This window comes from Myotis nattereri (genome assembly GCF_964212035.1).
Source record: "Myotis nattereri genome assembly, chromosome: 8".
In the NCBI taxonomy this organism is placed as follows: Eukaryota; Metazoa; Chordata; class Mammalia; order Chiroptera; family Vespertilionidae; genus Myotis; species Myotis nattereri.
In genome coordinates this window covers 36151040-36178036 of record NC_138083.1, presented here as the reverse complement: position 1 = coordinate 36178036, position 26997 = coordinate 36151040, and the positions used below count along the sequence as shown (strand labels likewise).

General features: G+C 44.3%; 1 protein-coding gene across 1 annotated transcript in view; it reads left to right on the top strand.

Annotated features, from left to right (window-relative positions):
- PIGU (phosphatidylinositol glycan anchor biosynthesis class U) overlaps positions 1–26997 on the top strand; it is an 88368-nt gene that overhangs the window by 51162 nt on the left and 10209 nt on the right. Inside the window, exons 8-11 of the mRNA XM_081097018.1 lie at positions 11257–11411; positions 13003–13146; positions 15270–15394; positions 22166–22308. Coding sequence (XP_080953144.1) covers positions 11257–11411; positions 13003–13146; positions 15270–15394; positions 22166–22308 — 567 coding nt within the window. The remainder of the gene's footprint in view (positions 1–11256; positions 11412–13002; positions 13147–15269; positions 15395–22165; positions 22309–26997) is intronic.

Below are 26997 nucleotides of genomic sequence, written 5' to 3'. Positions count from 1 at the left end.
GTGATCTTAAAATGCCATTTACCCATCAAAAGAAACCAAGGCTTCTGAGAGAAATGGCTGATTGTAGGTGTAGGGCAGGCAATGTACAGGATAATCCTGGAACATTGTGATACCAGATAACAAGGAAGCTATCAAAGGCTGGCTGCTGGGGTCACCTCAAAAGGACTCAGGATCCAACTTGGAGATGCTCCCAGTGACAAAAAGCGGGCAAATTGAGCATTGGGAAAAGAATTGCAATGGATTGAAGCCTATAAATATATTTAAATTCATAATGATATCTAAAAGAAAATCTAATTGGTCAAATTAAGAGAGCTGAAAGAGAACCCATTCATTATCTTGAAAACTGGATAAATAAAAGAAAAAAAAATAGGCATTTATCCTGCCTTTTCTGTTTCATGAGGTAACCTATAGTAAGTGAGAGGAAGCATCTCTTTATGAAATTATTTCAGCTTACAAATGGTAACAAAATGATAGGATAGTATAATTCTGCAACCCCAGTTGATCTAGGCATAGAGGATTAGTAGCTACTAACATCAAAAAACAAACAAGCCCCAGCCAGTTTGGCTCAGTGGATAGAGTGTTGGCCTGTGGACTGAGGTCCTGGGTTCGATTCTGGTGAAGCGCACATGCCTGGGTTGCAGGCTCAATCTCTTGTGGGGCATGCAGGAGGCAACCGATCAATGATTCTCTCTCATCATTGATGTTTCTATCTCTCCCTCTCCTTTCCTCTCTGAAATCAATAAAAATATACTAAAACAAACAAACAAAAATCATGCCTCCTGATGAAAGAACACACTGCCACCAAAGTTTTGCCAAAAGGATCAAAGCCAAATTTGATCAAGCCTCTGGATCCAGCTGCCAATTTATAAGAAATACTGAAGACAAAGTATGTAATAGCAAAAACCAGATTGTAGGACATTCCATAGGTTAAATGCCTCAGGTACTTCAACAGATGAATTCTAAGGAAGAAAGAAACAGCAGTGCATGGGAGTAAGGTGGGGTATAGGACCTGTGCATTAAAAGAGACTTAAAAGTTGAATCAGATTATTTTTAATAGACAAGACTTAACTATTATGTAAAGGGATGCACATTTATGTGGCAAACCATAAAGAAATGCAAGGAAGTGATATTTTTCTACTATCAAAGCCAGGATAAATGTGGTTACTTTGAAGGGAAGAGGGGATTATGGTGGAGACAGGACACAGAGAAAGACTTGGGGAGTCACTGGAAATGTCTTTCTCTTGACCCGGGTAGTGGTTATAAGGATATTTGCCTTATAATCATTCAGTGAGTTATATATTTTACGTAGTTTTCTGTATTTTAAAATAAAAAGGTTTTAAAATTGATCAGAACATTTCAGCACCATTCTTTCAACACTTCTACTTACACACTTTTCATTTTCAGTTAGTATTTGCTATTGAGCAAAAGAGGTAGTAAATGAAAAGAGGTGGGTAAAATGAATCCTCATCTGTTCACTGTGAAATTTGCAGTCTGGACTTGTAGATTAAGTTTGGCTCTAGGGTTTATAAATAACAAGAAATCAAAGGATTCCTTGAGTTTCTTTTAAAAATATTTTAGGCATGCCTCATTTTATGTAACAGGAATAAGTCCTGAAAGGTTAAGTGCAAATTCAGTGTTTATAGGTAGACTTGGTAAATTATACATTACTTTATATTTTCAGAGCTTTGTTTCCCAAAGCAAACCTGACTCTCAAGACTGTCTTAAAATTAAAAAAAATTATACCTAAAATTTATTGCACATTTTATAATCACAGATTTGCCAGGGGAAAAAAATCATTTCCACCCAGACATTGACGCTAACACTTTAGGTCCAGTAAGCACTGAGAACATAATAGCAACTGGAAACTTGGAGCTTGCTAATGGGATTTGCAAAGAGTGAAACCTCATCTCCTGGGTGTGTGCTTAGGACTCTCTCCCCTAAGAGAGCTGCTTTGAACAGTGTACCTGATTCAGTTCTTCATGCCTGTCTTTTTCACTTTCCACCTGTTTCTTTTTAAATACCATTAGTAGAGAAGAATGACAAAAAAACAACAACACACACACACAAAATTTGCTTTCAAGGTTCTGTTTTTTTCCTCTGGGCTGTGGTTCCCTTTCTTCCCTCCCTTTGTCCCTTCCTTCTATGCTAGATGGCAGTATTTTTCAGGAAAAGGGAAGGATCAAAATAGATGACCAAGGACAGGTAGAACTGTAGAAAGGAACTCAGAACCTAAGTGCCTTCTTCTTTGAATTTAACTATGGATGCCTCTTTGTTGAATTATTTTTCATCCCCAGAAATGTACTATTCTCTTGAAACTGTATTTTAGGGCAGTGTTATCAATAGAACTTTTTGTGGTGATAAAAATGGCCTATATCTCTATATTGTTAATATTGAGCAATGAAGTGTGCTAGTGAGACTGAGGAATTGAATTTTTAATTTTAATAGATTCCCATTAATTTAAGTTTAAATAGCCACACGTGGCTAGAGGCTAGAGCACTTTATTTATTTATTTATTTATTTATTTATTTATTTATTTAAAATCCTCACCAGAAGATATGTTTTTACTGATGAGAGAGAGAGAGAGAGAGAGAGCACATTGTATGAGAGAAACATGCATGGCTTGCCTCCCATTTGTGCCCGGCAAAGTAGGTATATGCCCTAACCAGGAATCAATCAGCACTGGAGGATGGTCCCACCAACTGAGCCACACCGGCCTTGGCGGGAACACACAGTTTTACAGAGGGGTGAGAATGAGCTTAGAGAGGGTTGATCAGATTCCCCTCCCCTTGTATCTGTTAACAGTAATGTTATCTCTAGCTTAAATCTCTTGATTAGCTTCCCATTGTCCTTAAAATCTTTACAGTGGAGTTATGATGTCTATAATTTATTTTTTCATACTTTTCCATAGACCATCTGGCACTATATCCGTGCCAATTAGCTGCCTCAATTTAAATGGCAATGAGTTACTTTAATGAAGCATCTCACTCCATTGTGGTCATATAGTTTGTATCAGAAAGGCCACACTCCACAGGTGGCTGTTCTCAGTGCTTTGCTCTCTATAACTTGAGCTTCACCTTTGATAGTTAGCATGTGAATGTCAGAAACTGATTGGATTTTTATTGGTGAGACTAGAGGCCTGATGCACGAATTCGTGCATGGGTTGGGTCCCTTGGCCTGGCTGGCGATCGAGGCCTATCAGGGAGGGGGGCCAGCCAGCAGGGGGAGGGCCACGGGAGGTTGGCCAGCTGGCCAAGGGGACCACAGGAGATTGGCCAGCTGGGGGGAAGGGGACACCGGAGGTTGGCTGTGGGAGTGCAGTGACCACCAGGGGGCAGCTCCTGCATTGAGTATCTGCCCCCGGTGGTCAGTGCACATCATAGCGACTGGTCGACTGGTTGTTCTGGTCATTCAGCCATAACGGTCACTTAGGCTTTTATATATAGAGATTATTAATTAGCAAAATGAATTTTAGAAGTAAACAACTCCAAGGGCAACAGAACTCCTGCCTCTGGGATATTGTCACTTCTGCTCTGAGTGAACCCCTTGCAAGTGGCAATTTAAGCAATTAAAGTGGCTTAGTTAGGTGGAGGATTGTCCTGTATACCATAAAGGTTGTGGGTTCTATTCCTGATCAGGGTGCACAGGAGGTAAGCAATCAATATTTCTCTCTCACATCACTGTTCCTCTGTCTCTTTCTGGGTGTGTCTCTCTGTCTCCTCCCCCAACCCCCATCCCCTCTTCTCTAATATCAGTGAGCATATCCTCGGGCGAGGATAAATAATAAATAAAAGGGGAGAGAGCTGGGACTTACTCGACCTTCTAGGATAGTTTGTGTGAACTGTTTTGTGCCTGCTTGCTAATGAATTTTTGTTTAATAAATGTTGCAAAATATGCCAGAATCTGCTCTGGAGCTTGCTTTTTTTGTAGAGGAGAATCTATCTCTCACCAACCTCAAACTTCTTTCAAGGTAACTGTTAAAGAACCTATGCACTATACATGACTAAAATGGTCACCAATTTGCACACTTTAAAATGGTTAAATGTACGTTATATGAATTTCCCCTTTAAAAAAATTGGATACTATCATTAGCTTATTGCTCATATTTTTCTAGCTTTGACCATGAAGAGCTCCTTCAGATTTGCTCCTGTGTTATTTTGACAAGCCCCGACTATTTTTGAGCCTTTCCTTCCCTTTTTTTCTGGTACCACAAGATGTTCCAGGCTCATCTTGTATTTTCCTCACCCAGCCCTGAAATCAGTACTTCTTCAGGGACACTTGGATTCCTTTTATTGAAGAATGTTATTTAGAAACCAAGGGTTTTAGGTATGCTTATTGTTATTAGGGAATCATTGCTTCTAACAGAGCTATGAAATAATGTATGTATGCTAACTGACATATACACACATCTATAATTCTTTTTTTTAAAATATATTTTTATTGATTTCAGAGAGAAAGGGAGAGGGAGAGAGAGATAGAAACATCAATCATGAGAGAGAATCATTGATTGGCTGCCTCCTGCACACCTCCTACTGGGGATCGAGCCTGCAGCCTGGGCGTGTACCCTTGACCGGAATGGAACTTGGGACCCTTCATTCCGCAGGCAGACACTATCCACTGAGCCAAACCAGCTAGGGCCATCTGTAATTCTTTACCTTTCTATCCGTTTATACTGATACCTATGATTCTAGCCAACACCACAGGGTTCACTTTAGTCTCTCCCTTTTCCTTATAACTTCTTTCTCTTAACAGTGAGAAACCTAGCTTTCATTGTCTGCAATATATTTTCTTGTCTGTTCAATTCTAGTATGCACATAAAGTAGTTCTAGAATTGCTGTGAGAATACCCCCACAGAAATACACTTACTGACTTGATTATAGCGCTCATGTATAGTTCTTATTGTCTTTAGCCTTACAGTATTCTGTCAACTTACTGTTTCTCATAGTCACTTAGTTTAGTTCTTTTCTACCCCCATATGACCATTTAGTGTGGTTATGTTATTGATTTGTGATATAGTTAGGTTAACTTATTACTGTTTATATTCATTTTTTAAAATATATTTTATCGATTTTTTACAGAGAGGAAGAGATAGGGACAGAGAGTTAGAAACATTGATGAGAAAGAAATATTGATCAGCTGCCTCCTGCACACTCCCCACTGGGTGTGTGCCCACAACCAAGGTACATGCCCTTGACTAGAATCGAACCTGAGACCTTGAGTCCGCAGGCCGACACTCTATCCACTGAGCCAAACTGGTTAGGGCTGTATTCATTTTGGATTTCCCCTATGTCCTGGTTGATTTTAATTGTTGGGGGGGGGGGTATGTGAAGGGACTGAAATATGATTCTAAGAGTCAGCTTTACAAAAAGATATATTCAGCAACTCTAAGACTGACACAGTGTCCCAGACCCACAAGGAAGTGAGACGACAATCTTTCTGCTTTTCTAGTCTGCTGTTGTCTCTGGGCAAGCCTATCTAGCTCATCCATGACTTGTGTTGTCAAATCTTCATTGCACCTACTTTTCGTTGGACCAGTAGTTCTGACAATGTCACATCCTTGTCTTCATTTCAACTATTAGATTGATTTATTGCTCAAAATTCTCAGTATGTTCCTGTTTTTTTACAAGCAGAATGCCCTAGTCCCGAGATAAAATTTCCCAATGGGGACATTTGAGGAGGTCAAATCAGGTTGATTCAGGCCATGTCCAGCTCAGAGTCGAAGAGTGACTAAGATATGCTTCTCGTCTGAGTGCTCCAGTATGAATTTTTTAATACAAACCACATGCAGAAATAGATGATATCCTATATATTTTTAAAAAGATATATTCAGAGGATTATTATTCTGTCCTCATCCCTGCTATCTTTTTTTTAAATTGATTTCAGAGAGGAAGGGAGAGGGAGAGAGAGATAGAATCAATAATGAGAAAGAATAATTGATTGGCTGTCTTCTGCATGCCCCCTACTGGGGATCGAGCCCACAACCCAGATATGTGCACTTGATTGGAATCGAACCCAGGACTTTTCAGTCCATAGGCCGATGCTCTATCCAATGAGCCAAACCAGCTAGGGCTCATCCCTGCTATCTTGGTCTTTGTTTTCTACCTTTCCTGTCATCCTAAGTAATTATTTTCTTTAGTTTTCGGTTTATCTTTCCTGCATTGCTTTTGCACAAATGAATAGATCCATGTATTTTTTATTTTATTTATTCATTTAAATTTTTTTTTTTTTAGATAGGGAGGAAGGGGGGGAGAGAGAGAGAGAGAGAGAGAGAGAGAGAGAGAGAGAGAGAGAGAGAGAGAGAGAGAGAAACATCCCATAGATGCCTCGACCAGGGATCAAACCTGCAACCCAAGTATGTGCCCTGACTGGAATCAAACCCGTGACCTTCCAGTCCACTGAGTCACACTGGCCAGGGCACATGTATATTTTCTTACATCCTCCCCTTCTTTCTTGTACTAGATACTCTTTTTGTGTTCTGCTTTTTCCACTTAACATTATTTCTTGGAAATTATTGAAACAGAGAGATATTCCTTATTCTTTTTTTTTTTTTGTACAGCTGCGTAGTACTTCATTGTGTGTTAACTTCTCTCCAGTATATGGGAATTTAGATTGTTTCCAGAATTTTGCACTTAAATTAATGCTTCCATGAGTAACCTTGTGTATGTGTACTCTTGTATTATTGGAGGTGTATTTTTGAATTCCAGGTAGATTTCTAGAAGTAAATTACTAGATCCAAAGATAAGTGCATGTGTAGTTTTGTCAGTTCTTTCCCATTTCCCTCCAGAAAGCATATACAAATTTTCTATTCCCACCAGTAAAGTAGGAGAGGACCTGTTTTCCCACAGGTTCACTAACAAGATGTGTTGTTACATTTAAAAATTTTGCCAGTCTAATCATGAGAAATGATGTCTCAGTGTTGTCTTAATTTGCATTTCTCTAAATATAAGTGAGTTTGAACATTTTCTTCATATTTGTGCATTGTCTGTTTATTCCTCCCCCCTCCTCATTTTCTGTTGGATTTAGATACTTTTTCTCTAAATTTTTAAGAATACTTTATGTATTAAAAGTATTAAACCTTTGCAAATATTTTCTTCTAATTTTTCAGTTGACTTTTGACTTTGTTTATAGTTTTTTTTTTTTCCTTTAACAGCTTTTATTATTTATCAAGATATACTTTATCTGCCCTGACTGGTTTGGCTCAGTGGATAGAGCATCAGCCTGCAGACTCGGGGGTCCCAGGTTCAATTCCAGTCAAGGGCATGTACCTTGGTTGCGGGCACATCCCCAGTGGGGGGGGGGGGGGGTGCAGGAGGCAGCTGATTGATGTTTCTCTCTCATCGATGTTTCTAACTCTCTATCCCTCTCCCTTCCTCTCTGTAAAAAAAATCAATAAAATATATATATTTTTAAAAAGATATACTTTATATACCACACATTTTTACCTATTTAAAGTATACAGTTTAGCCCTAGCCGGTTTGGCTCACTGGATAGAGCGTCATCCTGGGGACTGAAGAGTCCTGGGTTCGATTCTAGTCAAGGGCATGTACCTTGGTTGCAGGCACATCCCCAGTAGGGGGTATGCAGGAGGCAGCTGACCGATGCTTCTCTCTCATCGATGTTTCTAACTCTCTATCCCTCTCCCTTCCTCTCTGTAAAAAAATCAATAAAATATATTTTAAAAAATAAACTGTACAGTTTAATTGTTTTTAGTGTATTCACAGAGTTGTGCCGCCATAACCACAATCAATTCTAACTTTTTATCACCCGAAAAGGAGCCCCATATCCATTAGCAGTCATTCTGTTTTCTCCCAGTGCCCTCTCACCTCCAGCCCTCTATCCTGCACATTTATACTAATAAAAGCCTAGGTGGTCCTCGTGCCCTCGCGCAACGTCATCACAAGATGGCCACCACAAAGATGGCCACACGCACAGCGGAGGCAGGGCCTGGCGGCTGCTCCCACATGGTGAGACCTGGGAGTCCCACAGCTCCGTGCAGCACAGAGGAGGCAGGTCCCGGCAGAGGAGGCGGGTCGCGGCAGGGGAGGACAGGTGGGCGATCAGGCCAGCAGGGGAGGGCAGTTGGGGGCAATCAGGCCAGCAGGGGAGGGCAGTTGGGGGCAATCAGGCCAGCAGGGGAGGGCAGTTGGGGGCGATCGGGCCGGCAGGGGAGGGCAGTTGGGGGTGATCAGGTCGGTAGGGGAGGGCAGTTGGGGGTGATCAGGTTGGCAGGGGAGGGCAGTTGGGGGCAATCAGGTCGACAGGGGAGCAATCCTGAAAGACACTATACACTTTATGTATTAAAAGACACAATCCTGAAAGAAACTGTACACTTTATGTATTAAAAGTATTAAACCTTTGCAAATATTTTCTTCTAGTTTTTCAGTTGTCTTTTGACTTTGTTTATGTATTGGGCCGGCAGGGGAGGGCAGTTGGAGGCAATCAGGTCGACAGGGGAGCGGTTAGGGGGCGATCAGGCTGGCAGGCAGGCGAGCGGTTAGGAGCCAGCAGTCCCGGACTGCTGGCAGTCGGACATCCCCCAAGGGGTCCCAGATTGGAGAGGGTGCAGGCTAAGCTGAGGGACAACCCCCCTCCCCTGCATGAATTTCGTGCACCAGGCCTCTAGTTTCATATAAATGGAATCATGCAATATGTGAGCTTTTCTTTCATTTAGCATGAGGTTTTTAAGGTTCATTTCTGTTGTAGCATGTATCATTGGTACTTCATTCCTTTTTATTGCCAAACACTATTCCATTAGTATAGTATTTTTATAGTATGCTATATTTTATTCATTCATTCATTCAGTTGATAGACATTTGGATTGTTTTTACTTTTAGGCTATTATGAATAATGCTGCTATGAACATTCATGTATAAGTTTTTATGTGGACATATATTCTCATTTTATTTATAGTGATTTTGTTGCATAGAACTTTTCATTGTAATGTAACCAAATTTAATCAGTCTTTTATTGCCTCTGGATATTTTAGTTTTCCCCGACATCATAGTTAAAGACAATTTTACCATGCTTTTTCTAACATTTCATGCTTTCATTAAAAAAAATATTTACATCCCTAATTGATTTGGAGTTTACTACAACAATGGTGTGAGATATAGGTCTGATTTTATCTTTTTCCAAATGGCTACCTAAATGTCCTGGCACCATTTATTAATAAGTATTTTGGTATAATGCTGGACTTTTTGTTCTATTTCACTAGTCTGTTTGTCTATATGGTGTATGTGCCAGTATTACACTGTTTTAATTATAGAGGTTTATAGTGTATTTTAATGTCTGATAGGGCTAGTCAACACTTCATGATTTTTCCTTATCACTTGTTTTCCTAGCTATTCTTGCATGTTTGTTTTTCCATATGACCTTTACATTGTTTTGTATAATTCCATAAAGTAGCTATTTGACATTTTTATTGGGATTGCATTATTGAATTTAATTTATAAATCTGTTTAAGGAGAACTGACATATTTATAATGTTGAATCATTCTAAACAAGAACGGGAGATATCTGTCCATTGGTTCAAGTTGATTTTAGTGTCTTTCAGGATTGCTTTAAAATTTTCCTTGAATAGGTTTTGCACATTTCCTGTTAAATTTAAATCTGAGTTTTATTTTCTTCGGTGTTATTATAAATGTGGTTTCATCTACCATTGTGTCCTCTAATTTTTTATTATTTGTGCATTTGAAAGCTATTTCTGTGTTAATTTTTTACCCTGCCACTTCACTGAATTTTGTTGTTGTTATTTTCATCATAAATAGTTGTTGCATATATCTAGATACTAATATGATTTCTTGAAGCTGTTTGTGAGACATATATATTAACAGCTTTCTTATGTTGAACTAACCTTGAATTTTTGGAAAAAACTTAACCTAGTTATAACAGAACTTTATCATGATCTTTTTCATGTGTTGCTGAATTATATTACATAATATTTCATTTAGCACTTTCGCATTTGTATTGGTTAAGTGATTTTGGTATCAAGCTTATATTATTTGCTATGAATGAGTTAATTTATTATTACAGTCATATGTTCCTTGTATGTTGATAGAACTTTCCTGTGAAACTGGCTGGGCCTGCTCTTTATCAGGCGGACATTCCCCGAGGGGTCCCAGACTGCGAGAAGATGCAGGCTGGGCTGAGGGACACACACACCCCCGCCCCCCACCAGTGCATGAATATCATGCACCGGGCCTCTAGTTGATGAATAAAATAGAACTAGAGGCATGGAAACATTGAACAGAATGGCGAATCTCGGGGGGGGGGGGGAGGGGGCGATTGTGGGAAGAGATTAACTAAAGAACCTGTAGACACAGACAATAGGGTGGTGAAGGCCTGGGGTGGGAACTGGGTAGAGGGGGACATTGGGGGAGAGGGAAAGGGGAACTCTGTAAGTACTCTCAACAGTATAGATTTTTTAAAAAATAAATAAATAAATGTCCCCAGCCCAGTGGTGTAGCTCAGAGGTTGAATGTTGACATATGAACCAGGAGATTACGGTTCAATTTCCGCTCAGGGCACATGCCTGGGTTGTGGGCTCGATCCCTGGTGGAGGCATGCCGGAAGCAGGTGATCAATGATTCTCTCTCATCATTTTTTAAAAATATTTTTTTATTGAATAAGAGTGGTGAAAGGGAAAAAAAAAAAGTGGTGAAAGGGGACATCCCTGTCTTGTTCCTGTTCTTAGGGAAAAATATATTTTTATTAATTTCAGAGAGAAAAGGAGAGGAAAAGAGCAATAGAAACATCAATGATGAGAAACAAACATCAATCAGCTACCTGGGAGTGCTATATTTTATAAGCTGTCATGAGACCAAATTTATTAAATATGCTATTCACATGTGCCACTTGGTTACTGGTTTTTGTCTGTTTGATCTATTCAGTTATACACTGATGATTAATTTGTCTGTTTTTCCTTTGTAGCTCTGTCCATGTCTGTTTTATATATTTTGAGACTGTGTTATTAGCTATATACAAATTTAGAAATGTTAAATCTTTCTGATGACTAGCACTTTTTATGATTATGGAGCATCCTTATCTCTGTAATACTTTTTACATTAAAGTTTATTATCTGGTAACAGTATAACCAAACTAATTTTCTTTTAGTTAGTGTTTACCTAGTATATATTTTCAATCCTTTGATTTTCAACCTTTTTATTTCCTGCATTTTGCAGGACAGATCTTGAAGTTTAAAGTGATAACTGCCCTCTATTATTGTCCTCCCTAAATGTACCGTTTTGCCTTCTCTCCTAGCGGCAGTACATTCCTGTGAAAGTAAAGAGCAAAGCCTTCTGGATCTTCTCTTGGGAGTATGCCATGATGTACATGGGAAGCCTAGTGGTAATCATTTGCCTCTCCTTCTTCCTTCTCAGCTCCTGGGATTTCATCCCTGCAGTCTACGGCTTCATGTAAGTAATGACCTCATTAGAAAACTCTGGAAGCTAATTTGGTTTTCACAACTCCAGCTGAAATCAGAGTGCGAGCAACCACAGGGAGCATCTAGACACCGTGGTCTTCAACTTTAGTGTGAATCAGAATTACCTTCAGGGCTTGCTAACACCCCCATTGCCGGGTCCCACTTCTAGAGGTTTTTAGTAAGTCTGAGGTAGGGACCAAGAATTTGCATTTCTAACAAGTTTTCAGGTGATGCTGATCTGCTGGTCCAGGAAACGCCCTTTGAGAACCACTGGTCTAGGGCATATATTTGATCTAGTGCATTCTCTAGGAACATCCAAAGCGACTGCCAGCCTCTGCCTAGAAGGTTTTGGTTCAGTCCCAAAGAGGAATGGATGTATTCCTTTGCTGCAAGAGGGTCTCTTTAAAATAAAGCCACCTCCCACGTGTCAACCTTTTTAGAAAAAATCAAAATGGGTTTGCAGTAAGAATTCTGCAGACATTTCTAAACACTCTCTGTATGGTATACTAAAGCAGGTTGCCACTGCCCAAGCTTCAAGGAGCTCACAGCCCAGTGGGGTGGTAGACACTTAAACCAGGGTGGGGAAGGGATCTGGAGTGGCAGACTCCCTTTGGGGATTCTGGGCTGCTAATTTGTGTTAAATCCTGGCTGAATATAACAATATCTTAGTAACTTTCAGCTCTTCATGCTCTGCCTTGAATAGGAATTTGTAACGCCTTGGATAGGAGTGAAAAGCCTTTCCTGGTTTTCTGCTGGCCACAGACTGTGTTCTGTACCTCATTTCACAGATGAGGAAACGTAGTTACAGCAGAAGGCAAGGCCTTGCCCTGGGGGAAGCTGTGTTAGTGAAATCTGACCACGAGTCCTTCCCTATTTGTTCTTCATGCGCCATATGTTCCCCTTTTAAAATTGTGAATGACATGTTTCCACTCCATATTTTTTCAAATAAAAAATATAATGTAAATTTTTAGAAGAGCCAGAATTGCAGCCAATTTTTATCTGATACAACTCAACAAAAAGTTTTCCAGTTAAACCCGTACTTCTCAAATGGGGTCTGGTATCCTCGCCAGAATCTGCTGATGATTCCTCAGCCCCTAGAAGTCTCACTGCAGTGGCTCCTGCTGTGGGATGCTGAGCAGGAATGGGGAGGAGCAGAGTCTTTGAGCTTGTTCCTCTAGGCAAGTCTTTGGAATGCCCCAGATAGATCCTGTTCATGTAGAACCCATTCCTCTTTTGTTACAGTACTGAGTATCTCCTAATTTTAAACATATATGTCTTGGCAGTACAATAGGAGCTGGTCTTTTTATTTCTAGCATGAATCCCTGCCTCATTTCAGATATTTGATACATGCCAGAGTTTGGCTCAGCTAATATTTATTATAGGTTGTCATTCTCGGCCCCTTGTTTTTGTTAATCACCTACATCCAGGGTGCCTATAGAGCCCCTCACAGCCTGACCTCTGTGGAGACAAAGTCACTCTTCACAGCCTAGTAGTGATCAGCGTCTTCAGGAGAAAACCAGGTTAAAGCAGACCATTTATAACTTTGCTCTCTTTTTTCTCTCCCTTTGTTTTCTTCACTCCAGACTTTCTGTTCCAGATCTCACTCCAAACATTGGTCTTTTTTGGTACTTCTTTGCAGAGATGTTTGAGCACTTCAGCCTCTTCTTCGTGTGTGTGTTTCAGATCAACGTCTTCTTCTACACCATCCCCTTAGCCATTAAGCTGAAGTAAGTGGTTGGACCTGCTCCTTCTTTGTTCAGAGAACCATTTGTAGCCTTGCCGGTGCCTTTCAGATTGGGAACATCTGCTATTAGGTTTCTGCCATCTTTGCCCAGGGAACCCTGCCCTCAATCGCCCTGGGTGTCAGTGGCCATAGCCAACAATAGAGTCACACATGAGTGCAGGCTGCAGGGAGCACCCTGATATTTCTCCTGGCCTCACTCTGGGGCATTTGCGCCCACACTGCTGCTGAGTCCACTCACTGTTTTGGATAACAGCAGAGGTTGGAGTTGCAGATTGTCTTTGGAAAAAGTGAATTTTATTGGTTGTCCTGTATCAGCAGCCCAGTGACAGTTCGCCCAAGGGGACTCAAGATGTGTTAGGTCAACAGGTGAAAGGCCACAGAGAGTTCCTAGTTAGACAACAGCACCACCATTATGTGAAACACCACCACCACCAGGCTCAGAAGTGTGGGGACAGAGCATATGAAGATACCTGACCTCCCCCACTGCTGCCCTCCTGTGCCCGGATAGGAAGCTCCCTGCAGTGTCTGCTTCCAGTGTGGGAACAGGGCCCTGCAGGCCACCTGTCTCTAGGCAGTGTCGCAGGAGGTTCTGGTCTCCATCCTTGTTGGCACTACATTTTTACTGGTCTTTTCAAAGAAATGTTGCAGCTGTTACCAGCTACCTAAAAAGCCAAAGCCAGTGATTTGGATTATCTTCAGGAAGATGATCATTGAGGTAGCTGAACCCTTAGAAGCTACAGGGTTGCGTGACTTTGCCAAGCTGAGTTTCTGTAGTTGCTCTGTAGACGGATTGGAGTGTTTGGGTGTGTACATGTTTATTGGATTTTCATGTTTGTCAGATTTACATCCATTGAGTCACCCTGACCTTTGACCTGCAAGACAAGAATGCCATTAACCTCTGAAGAAAACCTCCATGAGTTGGGCATCCAGGAACTGTGCAGATGTAGGCCACGTGCATGTTGCTTAGAAACAGCTAACAAGGGTGTAGATCTGGCCTCTTTCTGTTTGCTTCCCTTTTGCATGTGGTGAGCTCTTGGAGGAACACTGGAGACTGAGCTCTGTCCCCGCCCTGCCTGATCAGAGCTTTCACTGTGCTAGGCACCCAGGAGAACAGTATCGGTGGTGCTTAGGTGTTCTGAAGACAAACAGCTCATTCGCCTACTAGCTAACTCGACTTTCCTGAACCTGATTTCCTCATCTGCACAGTGCAGGTGACAGCACTGCCTACCTCGAGGGGCAGTTGAGGTGTAGTGAGGATCACGTGCAACACTGTAAGAGAAGGGCCCAGGACAGAGCTTAGCAGAAGCAAGGGTTCAGGGAATGGTAACCATTTTATTATTGGCTTAAGGTAACAAGAACTCCAGTTCCAGCCCTTACGAGCTAAAAAGCTGCCCAGCTCTCAGTTCTCTTTCTGGAAAAGAGTTCATCGTAGCTAAGGGTCTGTAGACCCCACTGACCCAATTGTCAGAGGAAAAGCATCGGCAAGGAAGCACTTCCTGCCCTGCGTCCAGTTGTCAGAGGGGCCTCTGGCCAGGGAGACTACCTAGTTACAAGCAGGCTTTTAAGCACAGTAATAAAGAACGGCTGACTTCGTTTGTTTTTTCCTTGGTGGCTCCTGGGGGCTGGTTGTGGGGAGGGTGATGGGAAATGTCTCTGTGCGCTGTTTCTCTAGAGTTTGCTGAGCCCTCCTCACCACCTTGGGCATCTCTGGGTCCCCACAGATTTTTGTTTGTTTGTTTTTAAATATATTTTTATTGATTTCAGAGAGGGAGAGATAGAAACTTCAATGATGAGAGAGAAAAATTGATTGGCTGCCTCCTGCACACCCCTACTGGGGATCAAGTCTGCAACCCAGGGATGTGCCCTGACCGGGAATGGACCCTGGTTCATAGGTCGGCACTCAAACACTGAGCCACGACAGCCGGCCGCACAGTTTTCGGCTCTGCTACTTGACCTGGGCCCAGTGTCTTACGGGTAGCAGAGTCAGCCCTTGCCTGAAGTTCCCTGGAGAGTAGTTTTGGGTTTGAGGGATAGAGTCAGGAGTCTCAGGGGTGGGCCTGGTGCCTGACTGATCTCTGTCTGTATGTCTGTCCTGCCCTACCCCAGGGAGCACCCTATCTTCTTCATGTTCATCCAGATTGCCATCATCTCCATCTTCAAGTCCTACCCAACAGTGGGGGATGTGGCCCTCTATATGGCCTTCTTCCCCGTTTGGAACCATCTCTACAGATGTGAGTATTCATTCCTGCCTCTTATCCCCTGGTGGCAGGTATGTGTCAGCCTAGCCTTGGATGAAGCAACCAGGGAAAAAGGAATTGATGGACATTTGATGGGCATCTGCTATGCCAACAGTACCAGGAGAGAGGCAGTGACATGAGGCATAGTAACTGCCTCCTTGGTGCTATGGACTAATGATGAAAATAAAAATAACTACCATTTATTGAGTACTTACTATGTACCTGGCCATTGTGGTCCTAAGAGTATTACATGCATGAGCTCATTTTATCTTCATTCCAGCCTTTGAGGAAAGTATCCCCATTTTGCAGATGAGAAAACTGAGGTACAGAAAGGTAGAGCCGCTTGTTCAAGGTCACATGTCTGGTTAGTGGAAGGGCTAGCATTGGAATCCAGATCTGTGAGCCTCTAGCCAATACTGTCCAATAGGACTTTCTGTGATGATGAAAGTGTCCTATGTCTGCACAGTCCAATAGAGTAGCCACTAGTGTGACTAAGAAACTGAATTTTTAATTCAGGTTAAATTAACCTTAAGAAGCCGTACCTGGTGAAGGCTATCATATTAGTGCAATGCTAGACCTAGGGCTTTGAACCGTTTCTAAGCGCTGCACCCAAAGGTCTATAGAAGACAGATGGCAATACTGGATTTCCTGCCCAGGTGAAAACCCCTCTAATCTCTGATCATCCCCTGCTCAGAAGGTGACCGAGTGGGGATCTAGTTGTGCTTCCTAGTCCCCAGTGTTCCCCTCGGGGGCTCTTAGCCCTCTGTGTGGGTTCTTTTCAGTGTTTGTGGGCTCCGTAGGCTCATGATTCACTTGCCTCTGTGTCCCCAACACCGAGGATCAAACCTGACGCACAGCACAACTCGGCAAATGTTTGTGGATGGGGGATTTAAACCTCTAATAAAGAGGCAGTGTCAGCGGCCCAACACCACCTGATTCTCTAACCAGAATGGAAAGGAAGCTGTTGAACTTTCCTTGCCTACAGTGGGTGTATAGCAAGGTGTCAAGAATGAATTCTGAAGGGCAGGCTTCAGAGGAAGTGACTTTTTATTGTTGTTTTGGGGCTGTCTGGGAGTCAACCAGGAAGTGAAACTGACCAGCTGCCAGAAAGAAACCTACCTGTAAGAGTGGGCCTCTGAGCAAGGTAAACAGCTGGGTGGGCGGGCCAGGCAGGCCTGCTCGTGCAGGTGATGGCCCGGTGGGGCGATGACCAGTCCTGCCTGACTGGGAGGAGGAAGTGGCATCTTCTGCCTGTGACTTCCTCATTGCACAGATAAGAATCACCAGTCCAGCAGGCTCAGGGTCAGAGTGGGGCCCCTTGGCAGAGAGTAGCTAATGACAAATCATGAAGCCACCAAACACGTGAGCACACCCAGTTTGTGACCTAGTGGGTCTTGGGGACATCGAGCCTCTTTCCCTGAAAGTAGAGTACTTTTTTCCTAGCTGTCTCCCCTGCACGGAGCATCTCTCCCTCAGGCAACACCTCTCATCCCATATTGTCGAACACAGTCTGGCCCAAACTGGCCCGGGTCTCGTTCCTGGCTCTCCTGTGTGTTTTAAGGCAAATCATTTAATCTTTCTGGGCCTCCCATTTTTCCATCTGTCAGATGGGGAGAATATCATGAGTGTTTTGAGTTTGAGACAGTGTAAATAACAATAGCGCTGTGGTTGTCAGAAGTAATAATTCCTTGGGGAAGGAGGTCTTCTGCGTAGTTCCAGGATCAAAGTTTTAGGCTTGGTAACCAGAGCCATTCAGCGTCATTCAAATAAACATATTCTTCAAAACTTGAAATAAGCTATTTTATGCCCTCTGGGGTGATGAGGCACAAAAAATAAGGAAGGATTTTCCGGGAACCTGGATGGTCTAATGGATGTTGTTGCTGGCAGGCTGGGCTGTTTCAGCTGTCTGAGGGCCCTGCAGAGAGGGTTGGCAGCCGTCCCTCAGTGCCGAGTGCCGGCGGCACAGTACTCACGCTTGGGGTGTCTGTTTGGGGCATGACAACTGTGAGTCATGACACCCATGAGGAGTGTCTTCAGCCCGGTCCTGAGAACCTGTGAGTGGAGGCTTTGAGACGTCTTTAAGCCTAAGTTGAATATATTCAGACTTTTAATGTGGCTAAGAATTCAGTTTAAATGTTAGTTACCAGTGCTGACATGCCTGCTAACACAGTCACCTTTTTGTTTTCTGTCCTGCTCAGCGGGGAGAAGAGGCACAGGGGCCCTTCCCTGAGTGTAGGCCCCAGACATACCAGGACTCTGGTGCCTGGGGCCAGGATGAGTCATAGGACACACAATTGTGGTGTTAGGGAACAGCCTGCTGGCAGAGCCCTTGGCACCTGCCGAGGTCCAGCTGAAAAAGCCAGTTACCAAAGGGCTGGATTTTGTGTTTTATTTTGTTTTAATTGACTATTATATAAAGATAAAATACTATTGATAAAAAATATATATAAATTATAGAAGAATAATAATACAATAAATTCCCATGTACCCAGCACCTAGTTTAAGAAAGGGAATGACATCCTAGCTGGTTTGGCTCAGTGGGTAGAGCATCAGCCTGCAGACTGAAGGGTCCCAGGTTCAATTTTGGTCAAAGGCACCTACCTCAGCCCTGGTTGGGGCCCGTTCCTGAGGCAACCAATCGATGTGGCTCTCTTGCATTGATGTTTCTCTCTCTGTCTCTCCCTCTCCCTTCCACTGTCTATAAAAATCAATGGGAAAATATCCTTGGGTGAGACCTAACGAGGGAGGGAGGGAAGGAGGGGGCGGGGGGGAGGGAGGAAGGAGGGAAGAAAGGGAACAACTCCATGACCTTTGAAATCCTTAAATTCCCTCTGTGCTCCTCCTGATGGGACTGGAATTTTATTTCTGAATGTCTGAGGCTTAGAGAGAGAAAGTGATTTGCCTGAAGTTTCAGTTTGTCAATAGTGGAGCCAGAGATTGGATAAGCCAACCCAGTGAATGTAGTGGGGAACTTGATTCCGTCTGGCCTGGCAAGTCTCATGAAGGGTGAACCCTTTCGTCTCACTAGGCCCTGGTGATCTCTGACATCTCTGACACCTTCTGGTGCCTGGAACAAGCTGTCCTGTGCCCTGGGTCCCTACTGCATCTTCTCTGGCATACAGCTTTAATCCTCTGGCCCGTCAGCCAGCAGGAGTGAGGAGCAGCTCCCCAGTCCTGCAAAGGTCACAGCAGGCCAGAAGCCAGCTGGATGCTGGTGACATTTCCTCCAGGCACATGGGAATGTGTGTTTGCAGGTCTTCATAATTGCACCCAGGAGCTGCCTGTGAGCCTCTCTCAGTCTCTGTGCACTAGGTCACCTTCTTGTCACCTGATCTGAAGCCCAGAGTTGCTGGAGGAATGGAATAAAGACCCACCTGGGCTATCAGGCCACTGGAGTTTTCTTTCAGGAAAAATGTATATTCTTTTCAGCAAAATAATTTCCAGAGGGTGAGAAAAGAACACTGAAATGTAAATAGTGATATCGAAGTAGAGCAATGATAAATAGGTTTATTATTTCTCAAGGTTGTAACATTGCTTAATAATAACAACAACAACAATAATAATTCTCAGTGCACACATCCCTTTTCTCAGACTTCCTGTTCTGGGAGAGAGGATGAGAGGTCTCAGGAAGGCTTTACCCTGTCAGCTGTGAAAGCCCAGAATTGTGGAAATTTCAGATCAGAAAAAAGGACCTCAGAAGCCCTCCAGGCCAGTGTTTCTAAATTGTGGGATTTCAGAGACCACTAAAATTTCAGAAAGCTCTGATGACAGAGTTGCCAACTTTTTATTTTACTGATGACATTAAAACAGTCAACTACCAGCCCTAGCTGATGTAGTTCAGTAGGTTGAGCATCACCCAGTGCACCAAAATGTCGCCAGTTCGATCCCTGGTCAGGGTGCATGCAGGAGGCAACCAATCGAAGTTTCTCTCTCTTCCTCTCTCTCTGCCTCTCTCTCTTTAAAATCAACAAAAACATTTTTAAAAACAAAAAACAGTCAACTACCAACCATTCATTTTCATTTCATAAAAGAGAGGACTTTTTACAAAAGCAACAACCAGCAACAAAAAAATACCTGTCATTTCTCAATAAGAATGAACCTTAAATTGAAAGCATTCAGCTTTCATAAGAACTTTGAACTACCTGTCCTGGTCATTTTCCCTGTGACAGCGAAGTCTCTGTTGCAGACTGCTGTGGGTCTCCTCTTTGTAAGGTCTACAACTGTGACCCAGTGGTTCACAGCCGTGGCTGCATATTGCAATCACGGGGGAACATATTTTATTTTATTTTTATGGGGTAAGCTTTTAGAAACCATGATGGACCCATCCCTAGAGACTCTGATTTACTTAATGTGGCTTCCACAGATGATTTCATTTTGCAACCAAAATTGAGAACGCTGTGTAATCATTCTCCCTCCCAATGCATGAAACCCTCACAATAGCATTTCAGCCAAGTCTTTGGACAGCTGATACCAACAGCCTTAAGGTTCCAGAGTTTCCCTATCCCTTCAGTCTCCCAAAATTCTGACTTAGGAGAAGGGATTTCCTGAAAGTCAGGATCAGATTGGGGAAGGGAACTTCGACTCATTAAATGCCTACCATTACCAGACTTAGTGCGAAGGTTTTTTTGTATTGTTTTTATATTTTAAATTTAAATTTTATTTTGTTTTTTTGTTAATCCTCATCCGAGGATATTTTTCCATTGTTTGGGGGGTTTTTTTGTTGTTTTTTGGGGTTTTTTTTTTAAAGAGAGTGGAAGAGAGAGGGAAAGACAGAGAAATATAGATGTGAGAGAAACACATCGATTGGTTGCCTCCAACCAGAGCCAGGGCCCAAGGAGCCTGCAACCAAGGTACGTGCCCTAGATCGGGATTGAACCTGGGATCCTTTGATCTTCAGGCCAACACTCTATCCACTGAGCCAAACTGGCTAGGGCTTTTTTGTGTTTTCATAAGGTATTCTTTTTAAAAAAATTAATTTCAGAGAGGAAGGGAGCGGGAGAGAGAAATAGAAACATCAGTGATGAGAAAGAAACATCAATCCGCTGCCTCCTGCAAGCCCCACACTGGGGATCACGCCCACAACCCAGGCATGTGCCCTGACCAGGAATCAAACCATGACCTCCTGGTTCATAGGTCGATGCTCAACCACTGAACCACGCCGGCTGGGCAAGGTATTCTTTTAATTAATTTATTTTAAATAATATTTCTTAGTTCACTTAAAAATACAATAAAGTGTAAAGAAAGAAATAAAAAATAGCATATAATCTCACTTTCAGAGGTCCCCTGTTGAATTAGGAGGGGAAAAAGCGCAGGGTAGTAGGCAGAATAATGCCCCCTTCTCACCTCCCACAACCGTGTTCACATCATAATCCCCCAAACCTGTGATTATATCACCATCCGTGGCCAGAAGACCTTCAGGTGGGAGAGGACCCTGGAATGGCCAGGTGGGCCCCATGTAGTCAGGTGGGAGCCAGGGGTATGTGGGAAATGTCTGGACCTTCCTCTCCGTTTTGCTGAGAATCTATAACTGCTCTAAAAACTAAAGTGTGTTTTTTGTTTGTTTGTTTTAATCCTCACCTGAGGATATGTTTTCCATTGATTTCTAGAGTGAGTTAAAGGGAGGGGGAGAGAGAAAGAGAAACATCGATGTAAGAGACTCATCGATTGGTTCCCTCCTGCATGCACCTGTACCCCTAACTGGGGCTGGGAAACCTGAAGCTCTTCGGTCCATGGGCCGATACTAACCACTGAGAAAAACCGGCCAGGACTAAGGTCTGTTTTTTTAAAGAAGTGGTGAGGGAGTCAGGAGAGGAGTTCAGAGTGGTGCAGTGTGAGAAGGGGTCAACCACGTTGCTGGTTGAAGATGGAAGGGGTCATGAGCCAAGCACTCAGGTGGCCTCGACCCACTACAAAACCAAACGAGCGGATTTTCCCCTAGAGCCTCCAGAGGGACTGCAGCCCCGAAGGTACCTTGTTTTTTAGCCTGTGAGACCCATTTTGGACTTCCGGCCTCCGGATTTGTGAGATAGTAAGTTATATTGTTTAAGCCACTGAGTTTGTGGTAATTTGTTATAGAAGAATAGAAAACACACAGTAATCCGTCCGTGCCAGGTTTTCCTGTTCAATCCGTGTAACACTCCTATGAAATTGGCGTTTTAGTCCTGTTTTAGAGATGGGGAAGCTGAGACTCAGAGGAGCCTGCTGACAAAGCAGGAATTTTAACCAAGGTCTCTCAAGCAGAGGCGAGTCTGTGCCCCACTGTCATGCTGCCCTCCCGTCCAGCTGAAGGCACCTGCCTGCCTGGCTGCGCTGTGTAGCAGGCCCTCCCTGGGGCTTCATGGAGAGCTGCTCCTTAGTGGGATTCCGCATTCCTTCTGGGGTGGTGTGATGTTAGAGGGAGGGTGTCTAAAAGAGGTGTTTAAATCACCTACGGAAGAGTGAGGGACATTTGAAGAGCAAGACAGGAGACTTAAAACATGAATTAAGGAGAATGGAAGATGTGTTTCTAGGACCCTCTGAGATTGGGTTAGAGAGCATGTCTTGCTGCCCAGAAGCACAGGAGGAGGTACGGAGTCCAAATCCCACTGGCTTTGGGCACAGGGAACCATGACTCAAGGGTCTTAAGTTGGCACCCAGTGCCTCTGAGTAGCAAGGGGAGAGGGCTGTTCTGCGTTGGGCTGCAGCAGGCTCTCCCTGGGCCTCTCGGTCCTGCAGGGCCATCACAGAGAATCAGCACTGGCTCATTGTGACCATCTGTCTTTTCAGTCCTGCGGAACATTTTTGTCCTCGGCTGCATCATTATCGTCTGCTCCCTGCTCTTCCCCGTCCTGTGGCACCTCTGGATTTACGCAGGAAGTGCCAACTCCAATTTCTTTTATGCCATCACACTGACCTTCAATGTTGGGCAGGTAAGAGTTAAGGGTGGCATGGGACAGGGATTCATTTTGTATTCTCAGACATTTGACCTAGGCTTGTGGGTTCTGCAAACTAGGGGTTTGGATGTGAATGAGGGGACAGTAGCTCATTGTCTGGTAGAGAAGATTGGGACATGAGAGCAATGGGAAAACTGCACCTGCTAACATTTATTGGGCTCCATGCTGAGCTATTGCCTTGTCGAATTCTCACAGCAAGCATAGTGTTGCCCTAGTTTATAAATGGGAATTGAGCCCTGGCTGGTTTGGCTCAGTGGATCGAGCGTCAGCCTGCAGACTGAAGGGTCTTGGGTTCAGTTCTGGTCAAGGGCACATACCTCGGTTGTAGGCTCCTTCCTGGCCCGGGTCCTGGACTGGACATGTGCAGGACGCAACCAATCAATGTGTTCCTCTCACATTGATATTTCTCTCTGTCTTGCCCTCTCTCTTCCACTCTCTTTAAAAATCAGTGGAGAAGTATCCTCGGATTAAAACAACAACAACAAATGGGAATCACGGCTCATGAAGGTTGCCTCTTGCCCAAGGTCACTGAAGAGCCAAGAACAAAATGTAGGGAAGGCTTGGTTTCTGAGACCACCCTCTTTCTGTAAGAGTGCCTGGCTGCACGGCACCGAGTGAGTGCACTGTGTGAGGGTGGGGAGGGCAGGAGCAGGGGGCAGCAGGAGCAAAGACAGGGACCTGAGAAATGGTTGGGTCTAACTATTGGGTGAGTCTGGAGTGCAAATTGCACGGCTGGGAGTAGCAGGAGAGGAGGCCATGGGATCACTAAATGAGAAGTACCAGCAAGGAGCCCAGCCTCCTTGACCCAGGGCAAGCCTCCCCCTTGTGCTGCAAGAGCAGGGGTTTTCAGCAGCAGAATCACTGGGGGGAGCTTGTTAATCTGTATTAAATTCTGTAGTTATATCTGATTGTTACCATTACATGGCTTGGATTGTCAGTAAAATAAGCAGATTTTCTAATCCCACCTCCACAGATGTTGACTCGGTAGATGTGGAAAACGGTCAGAAATCTGAAGTTTTGTTTTTTTTTTAAATATATTTTATTGATTTCTTACAGAGAGGAAGGGAGAGAGATAGAGAGTCAGAAACATCGATGAGAGAGAAACATCGATCAGCTGCCTCCTGCACACCCCCCGGGGATGTGCCCGCAACCCAGGTACATGCCCTTGACCAGAACCGAACCTGGGACCCTTCAGTCCGCAGGCCGACGCTCCATCCACTGAGCCAAACCGGTTTCGGCAGAAATCTGAAGTTTTCACAAGCTCTTCCAGAGATTCTGTTTCAGGTGGACGAGCAAACACCTCCAGAGGCCCCTGTTCGCTGTGCTGCGTCCTCAGGGCGGCTCTGTCCTCATCATGGAGGTCCTGTGGGATCCGTTGTACTGTGTTTACCGTTTCATGTGCCATCGGCACAGCCAGGCGTGTCCTGTGCATAACGGGCTGGAAGGGGAGCAGGGCTGGCTGGGAGACTCTGATGGTGCTGAATAACCCCAGGCGCAGGCTCGCCTCCAAGGTTAGCTGCTGGGAAAGAAGGAGGGAGTTCGGGCTTTTGCTATGAATGATGGGTCTGGTATTTCAGCATGGACATTTCTGGGCAATTAATGTCCAGCCCAGCTATTTATCTTGATTTGTGAACAGCAGGAAGAGTGATGGAGGGCCTGTGGCTTGGGTGGGACCAGGCCTGTCACATAGTTATTGATGGTGGGTGCTCAGCACCTCCTACCTGTTCCTGCAGGATTCGACTTAGTGTCTTGTAGGAATCTGGAGGGCTGGTCTGGCTCTTCGGTCTTTCTGAAATCCCCTTACTTTTCCTTTGAAAGTGATGACTGGCATGTGAGGGCATTGGGCCTGCCCTGGGATGCTGGGAGCTTGGTGAGCGCTACTGAAATACCCCCCAGTTTGTTGTCCAGTCATGAGTGTCAGGTGGGCCAGCAGTGGGATTGCAGTGATTAGGAAGCATCTGTGGACCTGACAGAGAACAGCTTTCTATGTGTTGCTTTTGGCACCTTTATGAAGCAAGGGTCTCTGTAAAAGGCATGGAGATCTCGGCAGGTGGTCAGGTGCCATCAAAGGCAAGAGGAACTGAATTGTTGGGACAGGAGGATGGTGCTGGGGGTGGGAAGCAAAGGCTGGGTAGATGGAGTGTGTTAATGACTCAGCTACAGTGAAAAACCAGACTGAATTTTTGGCATTGCCTTTACCTTGAAAATAAAAAATCTTAAAAAAAATTTTTTTTCAGTATATTTCTATTGATTTCAGAGAGGAAGGGAGAGAGAGAGAGAGATAGAAACATTAATGATGAGAGAATCATTGATCAGCTACCTCCTGCACGCCCCTCACTGAGGATTGAGCCCACAACCCAGGCATGTGCCCTTGACTAGACTCAAACCTGGGACCCTTCAGCCCACAGACCAACGCTCTATCCACTGAGCCAAACCAGCTAGGGCTAAAACGTATTTTTAATCATACAAGCAATACATGAATTCATTATTAGAAGGGAAAAGAAGTCCACATAGAAGCATATGGAATGATATTGGAGATCTGCCTGGGCCCTATCCCTTCCCCCGTGCAGATGTGATCACTGGGTCAGTCTGGTGTGTGTCTGCCGACGTCCCCTGTATGTTTACAGACAGCTTTACATACATACGCACACACAAGAGCTGTTCTGTTTATATAAAGAAATCACATCCTGCACTGCTGTTTTTTTTAGTGATCTGATCTCACGATAATTCTTTAATGGCTCCGCTATCCCATGATTAGATGTACGATGATGTATCCCGATGGACACTGAGGTCACTTCTGATTGTTTTGCTATAAATGGAAGAGTATTGCCTTGCGTATCCCTCCACATACTCTTGTATAGGCATGCCAGTATTTTCTTAGGATAGATTCCAGGGCATATACATTGTACATTTGGCCAGATATTGCCAATTTGCCCTTCAGACAGATCAGACCAACCTCCAGGCTTCCCAGCAGTGGTCCAAGTGACTGTAAGCTGTGGTTTGTTCAAGCACAGCCAGCACAATGTGTCATCGGCCTCCTAGGGTCTGGGCTCTGTGGCTGAGCCAGAGACAACTCTGTGGGGTCAGATGCTTCCGGGACTACTGGCTTGGGGCTTTGTGGCTGCCACCTCCAGATCACTAAAGGGGCTTGTCAGGTGGGGGCCCTTATTCACCAAGGCAGGCACTCCAGGAATATTGATGTCTGGGAGCACTGGCTGAGGTAGAAGAGCAGCCCTTGTCATGAGAGTTATACTTACCCCTGCCCTCGCGCCTGTTGGTAGTCACAGGGTTTAAATATGAGACATTCAGAATGTTAGTATGAGTTAAATGTCACCTCCTCAAAAAGGCCTTTCTCGAGGTTCCCCTGCCCACTGTCTCTTTCTTAGCCCCCTTTATAGCACTTGCCCAACCTGTGACTATATTATTATTATTCTCTCTCTGCCTGTGAGCTTCTAAAGGCAGAGCTTGGCCTGTCCTACCCACTGCAGGGTCCCAGCTACCAGTGCTTGGCACAGAGCATTGTTTAGCAAATATTTGTTGAATGAATGAATGATCCAAAGATAGCCAGAGGGACGTCATGTGATTAATGGCCAAATGTGCAGAGTAAGCGCTGGAGGAATCTAGAGGGAGCAGATACCTTTCCTGTTGTGAGTGGTCAAGGGAGGCCACAGGGAATGAGGAGTAGGAACTGGACCTTACAGACTCAGAGAGTGAGTCTCTGGGAAGGGGAGATCACCTAGGAAGTGGGCAGGAGGGAGCCAAGTCACCCCCAGTGGCTAAGGTCAGTGGGTGGCTGCTCTGTCCACAGCCCTCCTCCAGCTCCTGCCAGAACCTGGTCTCTGGCCAGTGAGGCCCCAGCAATGTCCACAGCGCAAGGCCCCTCTGCTTCAGTCTGACCTGTAGTCAGTGTTGCCATTGAAAAGTATGACATTCAGGGACGGGTCCCAGCCCCACAGCCAGCTCTTCTCAGCTCTCCCAGCTGGACGGTGCCCGAGTCACTGGTCCTCACTCTCCTCTCCCTGGGCAAGACACATCAGCGGTATCCTGAGAACCGATGAGTGTGGATCTTCAGCAGGCGACCAGAGCCAGGCCGTCATTGCTGAATCAGGAGCTGAATATAGGGAACATCTTGGCCTGTAGATTTTAAGCCTGCTCTGTTAGAGTTGGTCAGTGCCATACCCTATAATAGAACAAATTATTGGTAGATTATTAGTTTCACCAGCCGGTAAACACTGGTGACCTCGGCCCACGTCCTTCCCCCGGGGCCAGTAAGTGTGTTTCAGCATGTGGCACGGACCATTAGCTAATTGTGCCTCCGAGTCAGTGACCAGGAAATGACAACACCCATCCGTAGAGGGGAGCGTGTGTGTGTGTGCGTGTGTGTGTGTGTGTGTTTACTGAGAGAGATCAGTTGATTGAGGTCCCTTTCCACTTCCTTACTGTGAGATCTTCAGCTAGTGATTGAATGTCTTTGGGGGGCAGTTTTCTCCCACCTCTCAGGGTGTTGAAAGAATTGAACATGTTATGTGTGGTCCTGTTGCCATTATTCATATGTCAACATGGGAAATAGCACAAACTTCCTTTTCAAATACCCAGAGCAATTTCCTAGGAAACCATTTGGACCCAGAAACTGAGGGAAATAGAACAGTCCCCCTCCTTTTTGTT